General features: G+C 45.1%; 1 protein-coding gene across 3 annotated transcripts in view; it reads right to left on the reverse strand.

Annotated features, from left to right (window-relative positions):
* Window positions 1-18,375, reverse strand: part of PSD (pleckstrin and Sec7 domain containing) — a gene marked incomplete at its 5' end in the record, with an annotated part of 95,682 nt that overhangs the window by 5,927 nt on the left and 71,380 nt on the right. For all 3 annotated transcript variants that reach the window (XM_081913493.1, XM_081913492.1, XM_081913494.1), the window contains 2 exons: window positions 1,312-1,382; window positions 3,949-4,127. In XM_081913493.1, coding sequence (XP_081769619.1) covers window positions 1,312-1,382; window positions 3,949-4,127 — 250 coding nt within the window. The remainder of the gene's footprint in view (window positions 1-1,311; window positions 1,383-3,948; window positions 4,128-18,375) is intronic.

Genomic DNA, 18,375 nt, shown 5'->3' on the forward strand with positions numbered 1-18,375 from the left:
ACCCCGTCACAGGGATTCGAACCGCCGACCTTCTGATTGGCAAGTCCTAGGCTCTGTGGTTTAACCCACAGCACCACCTGCGTCCCTCTCAAAATGCATGGAGAGGAGAGGGCTACTAGATACAACGCCTATGCTCTGCCTCCACAGTCTGAGGCAGCAATGCTTCTGAAACCACAGGAGGGGCGAGAGGTCTTGTGCTTGAATCCTGCTTGCAGGTTTCCCCAGAGGCAACTGTTCAGACACCATGAGAACACAATGCTGGACCAGATGTGCCGCTAGCCTGATCCTGCATGCTCTTCCCATGTTCTTTGTTTGCAACTCTTTGGGGAAATGTGCATTGCGTTGGCTGCATCAACACTGCCTGCCAGGTGGGGAATTTCTCTCCCACTGTAGTTCAGCCAGACTTCTGGTGTGGAAGCTGACATGTATGTAGGCCTGTCCCTTTGTAAAAAATGTGCACAATCACCACAATTATCTCAGGCTCGTCTTAAATTGGGGAGGATGATTCACCCTTCAATTTTTCTGGGTTAACAAAAGCAAGAAGAGTTGCAAGATGCCTCAAGAGTTCTATCTAAAAAGGGAAATGATGCCATTTCAGTTTGGATCAAGACCCGTAACACTTGAGAGGCCTACTACACAGGGCTATCACGAGGCTAACTATAACAGAACCTGCAAAGTGTTTTGCAACCTTTAGCTGCTGCAGAGCAGAATCTGCGAAAATGCAGTATCCACATAAATTTTACACGGCAGGAATATGAATGTTTCATGCAAGCTTAGTGTCCCGGTTTTTAATCCTCCGGACCTGGCCATCCCTGCAGGACCTAAGCAGTCCGGTGAAGTGAAGGGTGTCAAGACAGTACGCTTCAGTTAGGCAGAAGCAGAGCTCTTTCCCCCTGATATTGCAAGAGAGACTCGTCTCAACAGCACTAAGGCAGATGCAAAGCAAAGCCAAGAGATTGTCACAGCAGATGATCGTCTACATTGACTCTGGTCTGTGTGACACATGGCTGGACTTCCCATGCAGTCTCACTTTTAGTTCAGAAAAGGTCTAAACAACATCCTGAGGACAAGAGAATATAATTTCTCTGGCCATGTAGGAAAGCTCAGGCTATGGGCAGAGTTGGGGAAGATGTCAGAAATTGCACATGTACGTAAATGAGGGCAGGGGCTTGAAATCAACAACTTGGATGTGGGAGCAGGGATTTGGCGGGGAAAGAGGAGTTATTGGAAGCAGAACAAAACATGCAAAAACCATGGGAAAAACTGGGTTGGCTCCCTTATTCCAGCCAATGGAAATCATGTTTTAGTTACCTTCTGTAGATACAGGATCATGCCCTTCAGGATTGCGTGGAAAGTCTTCCATCCCCTCTTCCCTCTTGGGGCTGCCAAGGAAAAGGGAGAAGAGTAATTACAAAAGTTGGTGCTAGGCAAAGGCCTCGGTGGGAGGGGAGCAAGATCTGTGGAGGCATGAATTTCTGGGGGGCCTGGGAATGAGCACATTCTGTATGGCGAGGCTGACAAGGACAGGGCTGGTCCCATCCTGATGTTTTCTAGGGCAGAGGCATCAGGAAGCTGTTGAAGCTCCACTTAGAGGAAGCAGGCGCAGCGAGTGGCTCCTGCCAGGTAATTCTGTACTCGGCAACAGATACGAAGCATACAGGCACAGCATCTAATCAGATCAAAAAGGCATTAAGCTGCCTGGGATTAGGAAGAATTTTGCAGGGAAAATGGAGGGCGCAGCGTGGATGCATTCTTTGGGATGGGCCAGGTACTTTCACACAAGGCAAATGACTCGGTTCCCTGAGTGCTAACTGCGCCCTTTGTGAACCTGGAACAATGTTCTCGCCCTGCACCCCGTTCCCCTGCCCCTAATTCAAAACCATGCCCAGACAAAGAGACCCAAGGGAATAGGCTGTCACCTGGCAGAATGAGCTTAGTTTATCCCCAGCAATCTCTCCAGCTCAACCTCCCCCCCCCAACCGCTCTGTGCAACCTTCCCAGTGCCCTCCCTGAAGGTTATGCATCGTCCCATGCTGCCAGACACATCTGGCACAAAATTGCAATGGTATTAAAAACCCAGCAACCTGCAAGAAACAAACAAAAATCCCCACATCCCGCCCCCTTGCCCCAGGCTAGAGATCTGCGGCAGCTGCCACAATCCTTCCTGAGGAAAAGTCACGCTCGACTCGAACGTTCGTGACCTGCTCCTGCAACACATCGTTTGGACTCCACCCTAGCCTGCAATCCTATAGACACTTGAACTCAGTGGGGCTTAATTCTGAGTACACATGCATGTGGACAGAAGTGCTTATGTGGCCCTGTTCAAAGGAGCTGAAGATAAACACCAAGAACACTGCTAAGGCAAACATGAATCGCCATTTATCCTTAGATAAGTTGTTCTAAACCAGGGGTCGGCAACGTGTGGCCCATGGGCCGAATGCGGCCCATGAGCCACCCCTGAACTGAGCTGCCCACTCGGTGAGTCCCCCTAAACCAGCGCGGCGCGGGGACTTGCTGAGCAGCACCAGGAATTGCATCTGCGCACACGCAGATACTGGAAATCGTGTCTGCGAATGTCCAGACACTGAAAATTGCTTCTACGCAGGTGCGATTTTCAGCGTCTGGGCATGCGCAGACGCGATTTCTGGTGTCACGCTGTGTCAGTCTGGGCCACGGACGATCTCCTTGGAGTGATCCAGCCCATGGCCGGTAAACCTTACCATCACTGCTTTTTTTGCTGTTTTTGAATTGCAACCTGTTCCTCACCAGATTTCTACTGCTGAAGCGGGAGATATTAAGACGCAGCCTGTATGTGGCGCCATCAACACAGTACAGAAACCCATCCTAGACCCTTTAGAAATGGCAGAGACTCCACAAGACTGCAGGAGGGAAAGAGTAACTTTGCAGAGCTTATACGAAACACTTTAAGGAACAGGGAAGGACAAAGGACTGGCTGGAATTTGTGAACGGAGCTCCTTTGCGACAGCAATTGCTGGTTAAAACAAACTCCCATAGAATCTGAATCGGTCAGAAAAATTGGTGGGCTTTTGTTTCTGGCAAAAAAATTGCAACTCCCTTTGAATTGTTTTGAAAGAAGAGAGGGGGGTTGATTTTAAATAGGTGCCCAATAGGTGCACCTCAAGCAATATTATCCAAACAATATGCTGTGTGGGTAAGGGCAGAGACGTTAGTCATACAGGGAGTTTCCATGAACATAAAAAGGGGGGGGGGTCTTTCCTCATGTGAGACACGGACAAAGACTCTGGTGACCAACATCCTTTTTTCCCAGGTGCAGCAGACCTCCTGGCTGCCATAGATGTTTCACCACACAATTCTGGACATGTGAGAACATCAGTGGCGGATTACATACTAGCCCCTCTGGGTTGTTTTTAAAAAATTTATAAATTACTGGGGAGGATGTCTTTCTGCATAAGCTTTTATACAACAACAACCACATCATATTATTTATACCCTGCCCATCTGGCTGCGTTTCCCCAGCCACTCTGGGCAGCTCCCAACAGAATATTAAAAACACGGTAAAACATCAAACATTAAAAACTTCCCTAAATAATAATTTTTTGCTTACACACTCCTTGGCAAAGCTGAAATATTTGCAAGGTGTGTTTCTTGGGCCAAAGACAGGGCAAGGATCCTGCCTTCAAAGGCAATGCCATTTTAAAAGTTTCCTCCTGCCTGTGTGGGGCTAAAAGGAAGCGATGCCCAGCGCAGACCAGCACTTCCTTGCTCACTTCCTCATGTGCGGTCAAGGGCAGCCTGTGCCATTGCCAAGAGGGAGCCCCCTCATCAGTGGCGTAGCGTGGGTTGTCAGCACCCGGGGCAAGGCAAGTAATTTGCGCCCCCTAACCCGTAGATTGGCCCCCCCTGCACCCCCCACGCTACGCCACTGCCCCTCATCACCCCACACAACACCACCAATATCAGACTTACTCTTTTTGCAATCCGGCTCGGCGTGGCTCTTGCGCACGAGGAGGCTGTGCTTGTACGTAGCGATGCTGGGATCCTGCGAGAAATCCAGGAAAGGGTTGCTGCAGCTGCTGATGCGCTTGATGGACTTGGGGTTGGGGTCTGCCAGTTCGGAAAGCGACTTGCGCAGTTCCTCTTCGTCTCTGCACGGCAAACAAGCAGCGTTTTAAAGTCAGCTCAGGCCCCACCAATAGCTCACCCTGCCTACGGTCCAGTCATTGTGCCTTGACCATTTTCAAGTGGACGAGGAGGAGGAAAGCCCTGCTGTAGGAAGACAAAGCCCTTTTGCTAGATCCTGGCTGCAGTTGCTTCTTCTAACCCAGGGGTGAGGAACCGGCGGCCCTCGCAGTTGCTGCTAGACCACAGCTCCCATCGTCCCCGCCAACTGGCCTCGCTGGCTGTGGCTGATGGTAACCCACCAGCACGTGGGAGACTGCAGATCCCCCCCCCATACAAGCCAATGGGGATATGAAACTGACAAGACTCATTGTTGGCATCTGAAACAATGGAGTGAACCTCTGGGGGTGAAGTTAAATCACTGCATTAGCAGCATTGAAGCAACCTCCCTTGGCTGCAAGCCTGAGCAGTGTGTCTGGAGGTCTTGGGCTGCCTAGTTGACAGGACCCCCTTCTCTGCCTCAATGATGTGGTCCAAAGGAAAGCAGAGCAAGGTCCAAAGGAAAGCAGAGCAAGACGTTTGGCACCAGCCTGGCTGCAGGAGTTGCTGAAAGGAGGCGTACAAGGTGCCATCCAACCATCTTAGGTATTCTACTCTGCATCCGTGTAGGGCTTACTCCTTAGTCTTTTCTTCTCCTGACGATAACCCACAAGGCTTAGGTTTAGGATCAATTATTTCCTTCTTCTAAATGGGCTACTTTCCCAGGTGGATGAGCCCCACCTGCCTCCCACTTCCCTCTACAGCACACGCAGAAACCACCTTCTTAATAATAATAATAATCAATCAATTGACATCGCTTGTAGGGTTGCCAGAAGTTTTGGATTATATGAATTCTTGCGAAAAAGGACTAAGAAGGAGTTTATTTAAGATTTGGATTTTATAGCAGTAACTATTAAAATGCAAAATCAGAAAGAAAGTTAGAAAACCATTAGTCGAGTTGACGGAAGTCTTAGGCTATGATAGTCAAAGTTTGTTATATTGTATAAGATGGGATGTTATGTTTGGAAAACGTGTGCAAAACCAATAAAAATTATATATATAAAAATAGCTGGAGGGCCAAGTTTGGCCATGCCTGCTGTAGGGTCAAAAGGAACCAAATCTATTCACTGTATGATCCTTTTTTAAGTGTGGCGGGCATGTGGCTTCCTTTTAAGTCTTTCACCAGTTTTCACCAGGACACATTTAAGGGATTTGCTAGGTAGAAAGGACCCTAGGAAACTGCTTTATACAAGAGTTAGACCACTGGTGTGTCTAACCTGGTATTATACCCTGCCCTTCCCAGTTCAGGAAACCGGGCTCAGAGCAGCTAACAAAACAATTCATTGATGCTACAAAAAACAGCATAAAATATGGGATAAAGTGTAAATAACAATAAAATCAAAAATCAATTTAGGGGGGAAATCCATCCAATAAACATTGGATGATCACCAGGGCTAGCTGGCTAAATTAGTCCCACTTGGGCCAGCGAAGAGACTAGGGGAGAACCAGCTGTGGGATTCCAGAGTGGGCAATCTTCACAAAAAGGAGAGGGGGAGGGAAGGAAGGGGAACAAAAGATCAGGCTTCTTGACTGTTGGATCCACTATTGGTCTTGTCCATTTAATCTGCCAGAGCCTGTCTTTGCATGCAGGTGAAGTCCCTAACTCACTGAGGGTTTGAGACTCATCGGCTACCCTCCCCTGGTTTAGCCGGCCAGAAAAAGTCAAAGAACCTAATTCTGGCTTGAAAGGGGAAAACAAACACACACACACGCACAAAATAAAAATGGATTTTAAAAGTTAAGAAACTGCAGAACATGATTATCTAGAAAGAGGCAGCCTTTTGCTGCTTTCAAGATGAGTGTGTATGCAGACACTTTTGACTTAACCTTAAAAACCAAGAAAAAACTTTAAAAACTGATCCAAACTTTGCATGTATATTACTCATCATGTGAGTCAATGGAGGGGGGGTTGTTTTATTTTTAAAGAACTAAAATGATTAGTTGTAAGCATGCAAATGTCCTGTACATTACTTAAAACACAACCCACCCACCCACTACAGAAGTAGGGAAAAAATGCACAAAACTAATCTGACCACGGAGGAGTGGGGTGGGACGAGCTTTGTGGGTGGGGAATGTGTTGTTCATCGTGGAAGCTGAGCTGAAAGAGCACAGCGAAGAAAAAGCAATGCCTATACTGTAGGCAACGTTAGCCAACGAGCTCCCTGAGAGAGAGAGAGAGAAGAGAGAGAGAGAGAGAGAGAGAGAGAGAGAGAGAGAGAGAGAGAGAGAGCGCAGAACAGAATTCCTGCATTGCAGGGGGTTGGTCTAGATCCGTGTTAGGATATATAAGCTAGTCACCAAACAGCCCCTTAAACCAGGTTACAGATGCCAAAACAAAATGCCTAGTTGGTTCCTGAAATTCATCCTGATTGTGCCGGTGAAATATAACAGATAGGATGTGTTGCTCGTGTGTGAAAGCAGTCAATATCCAAGGATGCCCAGGCATGCACCTCCAGATGGTGGAGACATCAGGCGCCATCCTGGTGCCCAGGCATCTTCACTTGGTTGCAGGTGGCGATTGCCAGGTGCAAAATGTCCCCAGTGCCTGGACTAGAAGACCCTTGGAGTCCCTTCCAACTCTACAAAATAGGATCCAAAACGTAGCAGTCGGATTGGTCCTAGAACAATAGGATTCAGAACGCAGCAGTCTGATTGGTCCTAGAACAATGCAGCAGTCTGACTGGTCCGCAGGAGCCACCCAATCCAGCTCCAGGTGGAAGTGAATCCACAACCTGATTGGCCTACAGGAGAATACCGGAATTAGCCAATCACGTGCGGCCCATTGTGTAAATAATGTATATAAAGCAGATATTGGGGGGGGGGGAACTTTCATTCCTCCTCACCACTATGAGCTGAATAAAGAGCATGAAATCCACTCTCGACTCCGAGTCACTCAATTTTATGATTCCCTGAACATAATAAACCTATTAGGTTTATCCATCTAATCAGTCAATCAAGCCATCAATCATCTGTTGTCTTTCGTTCTCCCCACAATAGTATACTAAGCTATCATCTGCACACAGCCCACAGTATGGTTATGGCTCAGGAGGAGTTTGGGTTATCCTTCCTATCAGTCCCCAGCTTTGTTGAAATATAATTTTGGGGTCATAAAGGCCTCCGAGGCAGAGACTTGAGGAGCTGCAGCGAAGAACAGGAGCTAGGTTAAGTGCGAATGACCTGTCGCTCCTCTGCCTTATTTCCCAGCTCCCTTCAGCAGAATCTGCTGCTTCTGCAGCCTTGGCAAAGACCTGCCTCTTATTTCAAAAGGAAGCTGGCGTTCTGCACATCTCTTAATGCGGAAAGGCGTTGCAGCTCCCCAGCATCAAAGAAAAAAGAGAGAGATATTTGCAGATACTGAGGGAGGCAGAACGGACAAAAACCTGGCCACGAACGCAGAGATGAGAGTTGATTCTGTCTCCCCACCCCGCCCACAAAGGCACACATGGAAAAGGACCCGAAAGCAGGCCGGGGTGTGCGCACACAGTGACACATCCCTTCAGGGTTGGGACAAGTGACAGGTCTCTCATGCGCCGTCTGCCTCGTGAATCATGCCTCCACACCGTGCCAGGGCGGAGGGAAGCTGGCACGCTGCATTTTCCCTCACAAACACAACGCAGACTTAAATGCATCAAGCCCAAGCCGAGCAGTCTCCATGGCGACAGCCTCGGCGATGCTGGCTTGGCGCCAGGGTTGCAAACCAAGATGATTAATTCCAACAAATCCATTGAACAAGTCGGTGGGGAGGGAAGCCAAGTGGGCAGATGAGAAAGCTGGCACAGCCCACATCACTTCAGGTTGGCGGAGAGCAAATGCCAGGGTGAAGGGCACTCTGTTTGCCCCTGCCCCCCCCAATGGATCCTGTCCCAAGTTCGTCTTTCAGCGCAGCTTTTGCCTCCGAGGGACCAAAAATATAGCACAGGGCCCAAATCGCTGGGTCTGACGCTTCTGCGATTCATTGGATGATGGCAATCAATACTAACACTAATAATAATATTTTAAAAACTCTATTATTTATACCAAATATGGGATGTCTCGGGTTCCATGATGGATGGAAGGCAGCACACAAATGTAAGAAAAGGATAAAATAAATAATGCAGCACTTGAAAACACAAAAAGCTATATAGAAGTTAAAAAACAACAACCAAATCTGTTACCCACAGGTTCACAATCTAATAACCTTTACAAAATGCTAAGCATGTTAGTAGAAACCACATCCAAGTACAGTAGTAATAATCATAATAATTTATTATTTATACCCCGCCCATCTGGCTGGGTTTCCCCAGCCACTCTGGGCAGCTCCCAACAGAATAATAATAATAATAATAGTAATAATAATAATAATAATAATAATAATAGAAAAGCTGTAAAACATTAAAAACCTCCCTAAACAGGGCTGCCTTCAGATCCTTCAGAAAAGATCCAAAAGCATGGCTGCCCCAGCCAATCTCGTGTTATGGGGAGTTCTGCAAGTGCTCCCTGCGATATCCAAGACTCAGACCACTTAATGGCTTTATGGTTTATAGACAGCACCTTGAATTGGCTTGGAAACATATTGGTAGCAGTATAAGGAAGAGTGCCCTCTCATCATTTTAGGACTGTATTGAAACCCCTCACTATGTATCCATGGTTTACATGAACTGCGGGGTAATCACCTTGGCGCTTCTAAGGCTTTTTCTTTGCCAGTATCTTTGGCGGCAGCCGCAGGAAGTGTGCTCTTATTTCCTCCAGAGAGCAGCCTGAGAAACACCAGCATGGTCTGGACCAACCACCCGCCATTTCAAGGATCCATGCCTTCAAATCATAGTTCATTGGTTATACACCAATGAACCTGTTAGAATCATAAATTGTAAAAGGTGAAAGGTAAAGGACTCCTGGATGGTTAAGTCCAGTCAAAGGTGACTATGGGGTTGCAGCGCTCATCTCGCTTTTCAGGCCAAGGGAGCCGGCGTTTGTCCACAGTTTTCCGGGTCATGTGGCCAGCAAGACTAAACCACTTCTGGCGCAACGGGACACCATGCCAAGTGCCAGACCACACGGAAATGCAGTTGACCTTCCTATTTATCTACTTGCACTGGCATGCTTTTCAACTGCTAGGTTGGCAAGAGCTGGGACAGAGCACACCCCGTTGCGGTGAATCAAACTGCCAACCTTCCGATCGGCAAGCCCAAGAGGCTCAGTGGTTTAGACCACAGTGCCACCCGCGTCCATGGCTTCCCGTCGGGGAATCGAACCCTGGTCTCCTGTGTGACAGGTGGGGATACTTACCACTACACCCATGGTAGCTAGATTCATGAGACAGCCGTGTTTTGCTAGTAAAGGGACCCCTGATCATTAGGTCCGGTCATAACCGACTCTGGGCTTGCGGCGCTCATCTCACTTTATTGGCTGAGGGAGCCAGTGTACAGCTTCTGGGTCATGTGGCCAGCACGACTAAGCTGCTTCTGGCGAACCAGAGCAGCAGACGGAAACGCCATTTACCTTCCCGTTGTAGTGGTACCTATTTATCTACTTGCACATTGATGTGCTTTCAAACTGCTATGTTGGCAGGAGCAGGGACCGAGCAACAGGAGCTCACCCCGTCGCGGGGATTCGACCCACCAACCTTCTGATCGGCAAGTCGTAGGCTCTGTGTTTAACCCACTGCGCCACCCATGTCCCTATATGTTTTGCTAGGTTCCATGGCAAATCTGAAAAAGGCTACTGAGTGCCTTTAAATTGCCTAGCAAAGGGTGCTATCACTCAGTCCCTCAGTCTTGCGACACAGCACAGATTCAAATTGCCGACCTTCTGACTGGCAAGCCCAAGAGGCTCAGCGGTTTAGACCACAGCGCCACTGGCGTCCTTCATAGAACTGTAGAGCTGGAAGGCACCACATGCGCCATCTAGTCCACTCCACTGCAATGCAGAAATCTTTTGCCCAACATGGGTCTTGAACACATAACCCTAAGATTAAGAGTCTCGCGCTCTACCGACTGAGCTACCAAGGGTTCAAGAGCCCCCAACAAAGCAGTCCTCCCAAATTCAGGTGGTTGGTAAAGAGGAGCCCACTAAGGAAGGTGGTCTTGCCCCTCCCCTTGGTGGCATTCTGAAATCTTGTGAGGACCCTTTCCTCTTCTAGAAGAAGGTGTTTGGTGGTCAAAGCCATTGACTGCTTTAGTACCCTGACATACCAGGGGGTATGTTTTATCTTAAATACAGTGGTACCTTGGGTTTCATACACTTCAGGTTACATACGCTTCAGGTTACAAACTCCGCTAACCCAGAAAGAGTGCTTCCGGTTAAGAACTTTGCTTCAGGATAAGAACAGAAATCGGGCTTCGGTGGTGCAGCAGCAGCGGGAGGCCCCATTAGCTAAAGTGGTGCTTCAGGTTAAGAACAGTTTCAGGTTAAGAACGGACCTCCGGAACGAATTAAGTACTTAACCTGAGGTACCAGTGTACCTGCTTGCTGTCTATTTTCCTATTTCTTGTTTTTACTGTCCCTGGTCTTTAAATCACTTCACATGGCACCTTGAGCTTCTTAAAGGAATGGCAGAGCATAAATTTTTCAAGTGAATAAATAATAAAAGATTAACTAACTGAAAAATGGCAAGATTTAGCAGTAGTGTAAAACATAAAGCAATGAATGAAGGGGAAAGGAGTAAAAATGGCGCCCGCCTGAGAGATGCCAGAACTGAGTTCCTGGTTAGACTACGCACCACTTGTCTGATAACAAATGTTGGAAATGTAAAGAGAGTGAAGGTACATTCTTTCACCTTTGGTGGACGTGCCCAAAGATTAAGGTCTTCTGGGAAAAAATTTATAATGAAATGAAAAAGGTATTTAAATATACCTTTTTGAAGAAACCAGAGGCCTTTCTCCTGGGTATGTTAGACCAATCGGTGTTAAAGAAGGACAGAACATTTTTTATGTATGCCACAACAGCAGCAAGAATACTTATTGCAAAGTACTGGAAGACACAAGAATTATCCTCCATGGAAGAATGGCAGATGAAGGTTATAGATTATATGGGACTGGCAGAAATGACTGGCAGAATCCGTGACCAGGGGAAAGAGACGGCGGAAGAAGATTGGAAAAAATTTAAGGATTATCTTAAGAAATATTGCAAGATTATTGAATGTTAGAACGATGTTGACTTAGAATTTAAGGGGTTTCTAGCTGTAATGGTTATGTAATTAAGAAAAGAAAGTTAAAAAATTAAATTAGAAAATAGGGGAAAGGATTTGCTGAATTGGCTTGTTTAGAGATTGGAATACAGAGAGGGGAGGTATGAGGAGGTCGGGAAAGTAAGTTATACGACCATAAGAGATTGAAATTATACCTGTTTTTTGTTTCGTGTGTATGTTTATCTTATTGTTATTTTTGTTTTTCTTTGTTTCGCTGTTTTGGTTGTTGCTATGTTTTTTTAAAATTTCTGAAAATCTCAATAAATATTTTTTTAAAAAACAACAACACAGAACTGAGTTCCTGTGAGTTCCGGCTAGGGGAAAATGCCCTCAATAAAACTATTTTTAAGTTCAGCAGCAGACTAATATCACCAAGGGGCAAATTCCAGGCCTTGGAATTAACTGCAGATGCTGACTTTTCCACACTTCCTATACCTTGCCAGAGGCAATGGACCCAGATAAATTCAAACCTAAGGGGTTTGATCCAAATGCTTACTTTGCTGCATTCAGAGCGAAAATGTCTCAGCAAGGGACCTCCATTTTGCTATCTACTCTACTTCTTTTCTCTCTGGTGGAAGTTGCGACTCTCCTGGAACCGGGGCTTCAGAGATCTGAGATTCACTGCCTTGCTCTCCGCCACCCTTCTAAGCGCTGCCTCAAATGTGCAGATTCTTAGTTCCACGTGTGAAGGCGAAATTGACAACGCAACCGTTTCATCCTGGTCCCAGACTTAGTGGCTTGAATTTACTCAGAGTAGAACTATGAAAATGAATGGACCTGAGTTAGATGTGTCCATTAACTTCCACTCTTGCCATCAAATGCCAACAGTGTCCTTCAGCTCTCTATATTGGACAAACAGGCCAGACCTTACGGCCAAAGAATAAATGGACATAAATCTGACATCAGGAATCACAAGACAGAGAAACCAGTAGGAGAACACTTCAATCTCCCAGGACATTCTATACAAGATCTCAAAGTAGCTGTTTTACTACAAAGGAATTTCAGAAATAGACTGGAAAGAGAAGCTGCTGAATTGCAACTTATTACCAAACTTAAAACCATGGAGAGACCTGGTCTGAACAAAGACATTGGATTCTTATCTCATTATACATGACAAAGCCACTTTTCACCTTCTCACCCCTTGCTTCTTCCTGTAATACCTATTGCAGTCGTTAAGAGTCGTCAACAGGCTCATCACAGCTATCTGCCAATCACCCATTCCCACCACCCTTCTGAGTAATACCCCTCCCCACCTTCTCACTATATAGAAGGGTCTGGAAACTTCTGTTTCAGTGTATCTGAAGAAGTGTGCATGCACACGAAAGCTCATACCAAGAACTAACTTAGTTGGTCTTTAAGGTGCTACTGGAAGGAATTTTTTTGTTTTAACTTCCACTCTGAGTGGGATGGGTGTTGAATACTACCAAATAGTCGAAAATCAAACAAAACATTGTAGGGGGAACACTTCAAATGTGTTCCAAACACATCTACTCTAGGACTTCCGGAGGCGGCGCAAAACGGCAATGGCGGTCCTCTTTACTCAGTGAAGAGGGGCTCCGCGAAAAAGGGTCCTCCGCTACGGCGAAGCGGAGACCCATCCAGATAAACCGCAGGCAGAGCGAGCCTGTGGCCGTGGGACTCGGCGGGTGCCAGAAGCCCCCCCAGAAGCGAGGAAGGGACCTCGTAAGAGGCTCCGGATCGTGAACGGGGGAGCGGCGCTGTGAGTTCATCGCTCTTTTCGCGGAAGTGAAGCCGCGCTGCTGTTGCTGATGAGCGCCGACCTTTCTTCTTGAAAAACATCGAGATTGGCTGCAATCTACCCGTGAGTAAGGGGTACCAAAGAACTGATTAAGGATTAACTTAAATTTGTCTATTTCGGCTGAAAACGGGAGGCGAGTAACAGGAAGTCCGCCTTCCGGTCCTGCTAATCGGAGCAAAGCAAAGAACCCGATGCGGGCTGAAGCGTTAAAAAGAGATTTTGAAAGAAGTAAGAAGGGGCATTAATAGACTGTGTGTTTCTAGAAATCGAAAAAGAGTGAAGAAATAAATGTTTTGGTTCAGTGTGCTAGAGAATCTTCCTCCTATTGTGAAGAGATGTGGAATTGAAGGGGATAACCGAGTTATTGGACTGCCAGTGTTGCAAATGAGTACTGTCAGGCTGCTGAAACTTTTCTCTTAACATAAACTGTTGCATTGATGGATACACTATCGCTTTAATACTGTCATCGAAACCTCTCCGTTACCTTGTGGCACTAATTTGAAACAGAACTTTCTGAAATCCTCCTTTCTGAACTTGGGGATCTCAGTTGAAATAGGAGCTTTGATGGTGGAAAAGAAACTTTCTTTCCTTTGAAAACCCCCCCTAGTGGATTTGCGGAGGCATAGTGGTCTGGGAACTGTATCTTATTGGGATTTTTTGTGGTTTAATTGTTTATACTCTGGACTTGCCTTTCTCATGGATTGAAAGACTATTTGACCTTGAACAGCAGCTGGGGAATGAGTGGCCCAGCGAAAACAAGAGCAGCTAAAGCTAAGGAAGCTTTAGCTGAGGAAGCTAAAGAAAAGAAAAAAGACAAGAGAGCTGGGCAGCTTGTCCAAACAACCTTGATTCATCATCGTAGATCCTCGGTGCCAACTGTGTTGACGGCGCAGGAGGAGGAAGTTGAAACGCCTGCTACAGAAGAAATGGCAGCTGGAGGAACTGATCCAGTCTTGAAACAAATTTTGGAACAATTGGCACTTTTGAATAAGAAGGTGGACGATCAGTCATCTAAAATTGATAGAGCTACATCTACTATCAGCAAGCTAACAGATCAGGTTTCGCAGCACACTCAGGCTATTGAGAAACTGCAAGGAGCTACGGCGGAGAACTACAAATTAGCTGCGGAAGCCAATCAAAAAGCTGAGCAAGCGTGCAAGAAGGTGGAAGAGATCAAAGGGGAAGTAAGACCTCTGAAAAGACAGGTAGGAGAACAGCAAGCCTACCTGTCAATGGTGGAACTGAAAAGTAAGGAATGTAATCTTAGGCTGAGGGCTGTCCCAGAGTTGGAACAGGGCAACCTAGAGAAATTCTTGACGGAGTTGTTTTCTAAATTTTGGGGGGTTGAAGAAGATAAAGATTTCAAGATTGTGACGGCCTTCAGACTGGGAAGATCGGTTAAGAAAGATAAGTCCAGAGACTGTTTGGTTTGTTTGAGAACAAGAGAGGAAAGAGACAAGATATTAGGCCAACACTTTAAAAAATCCCTGGAAGTCGAAGGCAAAAGGGCAGAAATTTATAGAGACATTCCTAAATATTTGTTGGACCTTAGAGCCACATACACAGACTTGGCCAAATTGTTAAGATACAACGCAATCCCTTATAGGTGGGAATTTCCTCAAGGTCTGTCATTCACCTATAAAGGAAAGAAGGTAAGAATTAAAACACCAGAAGACCACCAGAAGTTCCTACACGACAACGAGGAGGACCTCCAAAAGAGAGCCGTAGATTCTTGGCCTCCACCACCGGGATTACCACCAGGATCCATACCATCTGGAGGCGGCCCGGCACCACAGCTTCCGGAAAAGGACGACAAATTAGATACCCAACTGTGATACCCAAGAAGTAAACCGGGATGTCTCTACAGCTTCTTAGTTGGAATATAAATGGCGGGAATTCTCCAGAAAAACGCAGAAAAGTATTTCATATTTTGAAAAAAGAACAATTGGACATTATTTGCCTGCAAGAAACACATGTGACAAGACTCCATAGAAAAGTGCTAATCAACAAAAGGTTAGGCCAAGAATTTATTTCATCGGATAAAGTTAAGAAAAGAGGAGTGGTGATTTATGCAAAGGAGAACTTGTCCCCAAAATTGGTATTTAAAGACGAACAGGGCAGAATTTTGGCAATTGAAATCCAGACACAAGGTGAAAAGTTTCTAATTCTAGGAATCTACGCCCCAAATGATGGAAAATCGGAATTTTTTAAGAAGCTGCACGAGATTATGCTGGACTATTTGGACTATAACAACATTATCATGTTGGGAGATATGAACGGTGTCGCCTCAGTGAATATGGATAAGTCACAAAGTGCTAATATAACGAAAGATGGCAGACTTCCAAAAACCTTTTTTGAAATGACTGACAATTTGGATTTGATCGACATATGGAGGATCAAGAACCCTCTAGGGAAAGAAGGAACTTTCTTTTCTGAGGCCCATATGACATGGACGCGAATCGACCAAATATGGATAACTAGAGGGCTGGCACCTAAGACCAGAAAAGTGGAAATCTGCCCAAAAACCTGCTCCGACCACAACGCCTTGAGAATGGAATTGAGACTAAATACAACCGGATCGTTCAGATGGAGAATGAATGACGCCTTGTTAAGAGATCAGGAGATTGTTAAGAAGGCCCAAAAAGTTTTAAAGGACTATTTCGAAATAAACTTAAAGACAAATGTGGAAAAAAGAATAATCTGGGACGCAAGCAAAGCAGTGATAAGAGGGTTTCTAATACAACAGAACACGATTAAAAAAAGACTCTGGAATGAAAAGAAGGAGAAGATCTTGGAGAAAATAAGAGAAGGAGAGAGAAAACTGAGATCCAGGCCTAAATCAAAGGAAGTATTGAGAGAAGTGAAGTTTTTCCAGGCACAATATTCGAAACTGATAAATCAAGAGGTGGAATGGAAAATTAAACAAATGAAACAAAGATCCTTCGAATCTGCAAACAAATGTGGAAAATTGTTAGCCTGGCAGCTGAAAAAGAGACAAAAACTTAACACAGTTACAAATCTAGAGATTGAAGGGAGAATGGTTCAGAAACCCGATGAAATTAGAAGGTCCTTTCAGAGATATTTCAAAGAACTCTATTCTCAAAGGCCACAAAAAAGCTCAGAGGTGGACCAATTTGTTATAACTAATGGATTACAAAAAATACCCCAGGAAATGAGAGCAACCCTGAACTGTAATATTACAACCCAAGAAATTGAATGCGCCATTCAGAACCTCCAACTGGGCAAATCTCCGGGACCTGATGGGCTTACTTCCAAATATTATAAGGTACTGAAGGACTCATTGACACAACCATTGCTGGAAGTTTGTAACCAGATTATGGAGGGGAGGAAGGCACCGGAAACGTGGAAAGAAGCCTTCATCACGTTGATCCCAAAACTAGAATCTGAAAAAACTCAACTTAAAAACTACCGTCCTATCTCACTCCTAAATGTGGATTACAAAATTTTTGCAGACATTTTGGCAAGTAGGTTTAAGAAAGTCTTAAATGAAGTGATTCATAAGGACCAAGCAGGCTTTCTCCCTGGTAGGCATTTATTTGACAACACAAGAAACATCATTGACATTTTGGAGTTTTTACAGATTAATTCAAACACAAGAGCGGTGTTGATTTTTATTGATGCGGAGAAGGCCTTTGACAACATTTCTTGGCTGTTTATGAAGAAAAATTTGGAAAGGATGGGAGTAGGGCGGGGGTTTGAAAATGGAATAGAAGCAATTTATTCAGAACAAAAAGCCAAATTGATAGTAAACAACGTGGTGACAGAGGAGTTTAAAATTGAAAAAGGGACACGACAGGGGTGCCCTCTATCTCCTCTGTTGTTTATTTCAGTCCTGGAGGTGCTACTGAACATGATTAGAAATGACCGGTTGACACAGGGAATTGTGGTCGGAGAGAAACAATATAAACTGAAAGCTTTTGCAGACGACTTGGTATTAACATTACAGGAGCCAGCCTCTAGTACTAAAAGAGCGTTAGAATTAATTTCTGATTTTGGTCGGGTGGCGGGATTCAAGCTGAATAAACAAAAAACTAAAGTTTTAGCAAAAAACTTGACAACTACTGAAATAGAGGAGTTCAGAAAAGAAACAGAACTAAATGTGGTTAAAAAAGTAAAGTACCTAGGGGTGCACTTGACCTCCAAAAATTTGAATTTATTTAAGGACAACTATGAGAAATGTTGGTCAGAGATAAAAAGAGATCTGGAAACATGGTCAAGATTAAAACTTTCCTTGCTGGGCAGAATAGCTGCTATAAAGATGAATGTATTGCCGAAAATGCTATTTTTGTTTCAGTCCCTCCAGATCGTGGATAAGGTGGAATGTTTTGGAAAATGGCAGAGGGATTTATCTAAATTTGTCTGGCAGGGCAAAAAGCCCCGAATAAAGTTTAAAATACTAACAGATGCGAAAGAAAGAGGGGGGTTTGCCCTGCCGGACTTGAGGTTATATTATGAAGCTGCAGCCCTCTGCTGGTTGAAGGATTGGATCCTATTGGAGAACACCGACGTCCTTGACCTGGAGGGATTTGATAATGCTTTTGGGTGGCATGCATATTTGTGGTATGACAAGGTTAAAGTTCATAAATTGTTCAAAAACCATATTGTCAGAAGGGCAATTTTCATGGTCTGGTCAAAATATAAAGACTTATTGGAGAGTAAAACTCCGAGGTGGCTCTCACCGATGGAGGCCAAAGCACGTAAAAGACTTAATATGGAGGCCCACTGGCCTAAATATTGGGAAATAATTGAAAAAATTGGAGATAAATGGAGGTTACAGAGTATGGAAAAGTTAAAAAACAAGGTGCGAGATTGGTTGCATTATGCTCAAATCCAGGAAGTTTTTAAAGCAGACAAAAAAGTGGGTTTCCAGGAGGAAAAATCGAAACTAGAAACAGAGTTGCTTGAGCCAAAATCTAAGCTAATTTCGAGAATGTATAACTTGCTGCTTAAATGGAACACACAGGATGAGATTGTCAAATCCTCTATGATAAAGTGGGCACAGGACTTGGGGCATAACATTATGTTTGAAGACTGGGAAAGGTTATGGAACACCGGAATGAAATTCACGGCATGTACTGCCTTGAAGGAAAACATTATGAAAATGATATACCGGTGGTACATGACCCCAGTCAAGCTTGCAAAGATATATCACCTGTCCGATAATAAATGTTGGAAATGTAAGGAAGAGGAAGGGACATTTTTACACCTCTGGTGGACCTGCCCGAAAGTG

Source organism: Podarcis melisellensis (assembly GCF_964234715.1).
Source record: "Podarcis melisellensis genome assembly, chromosome: 5".
NCBI classification, from domain to species: Eukaryota; Metazoa; Chordata; class Lepidosauria; order Squamata; family Lacertidae; genus Podarcis; species Podarcis melisellensis.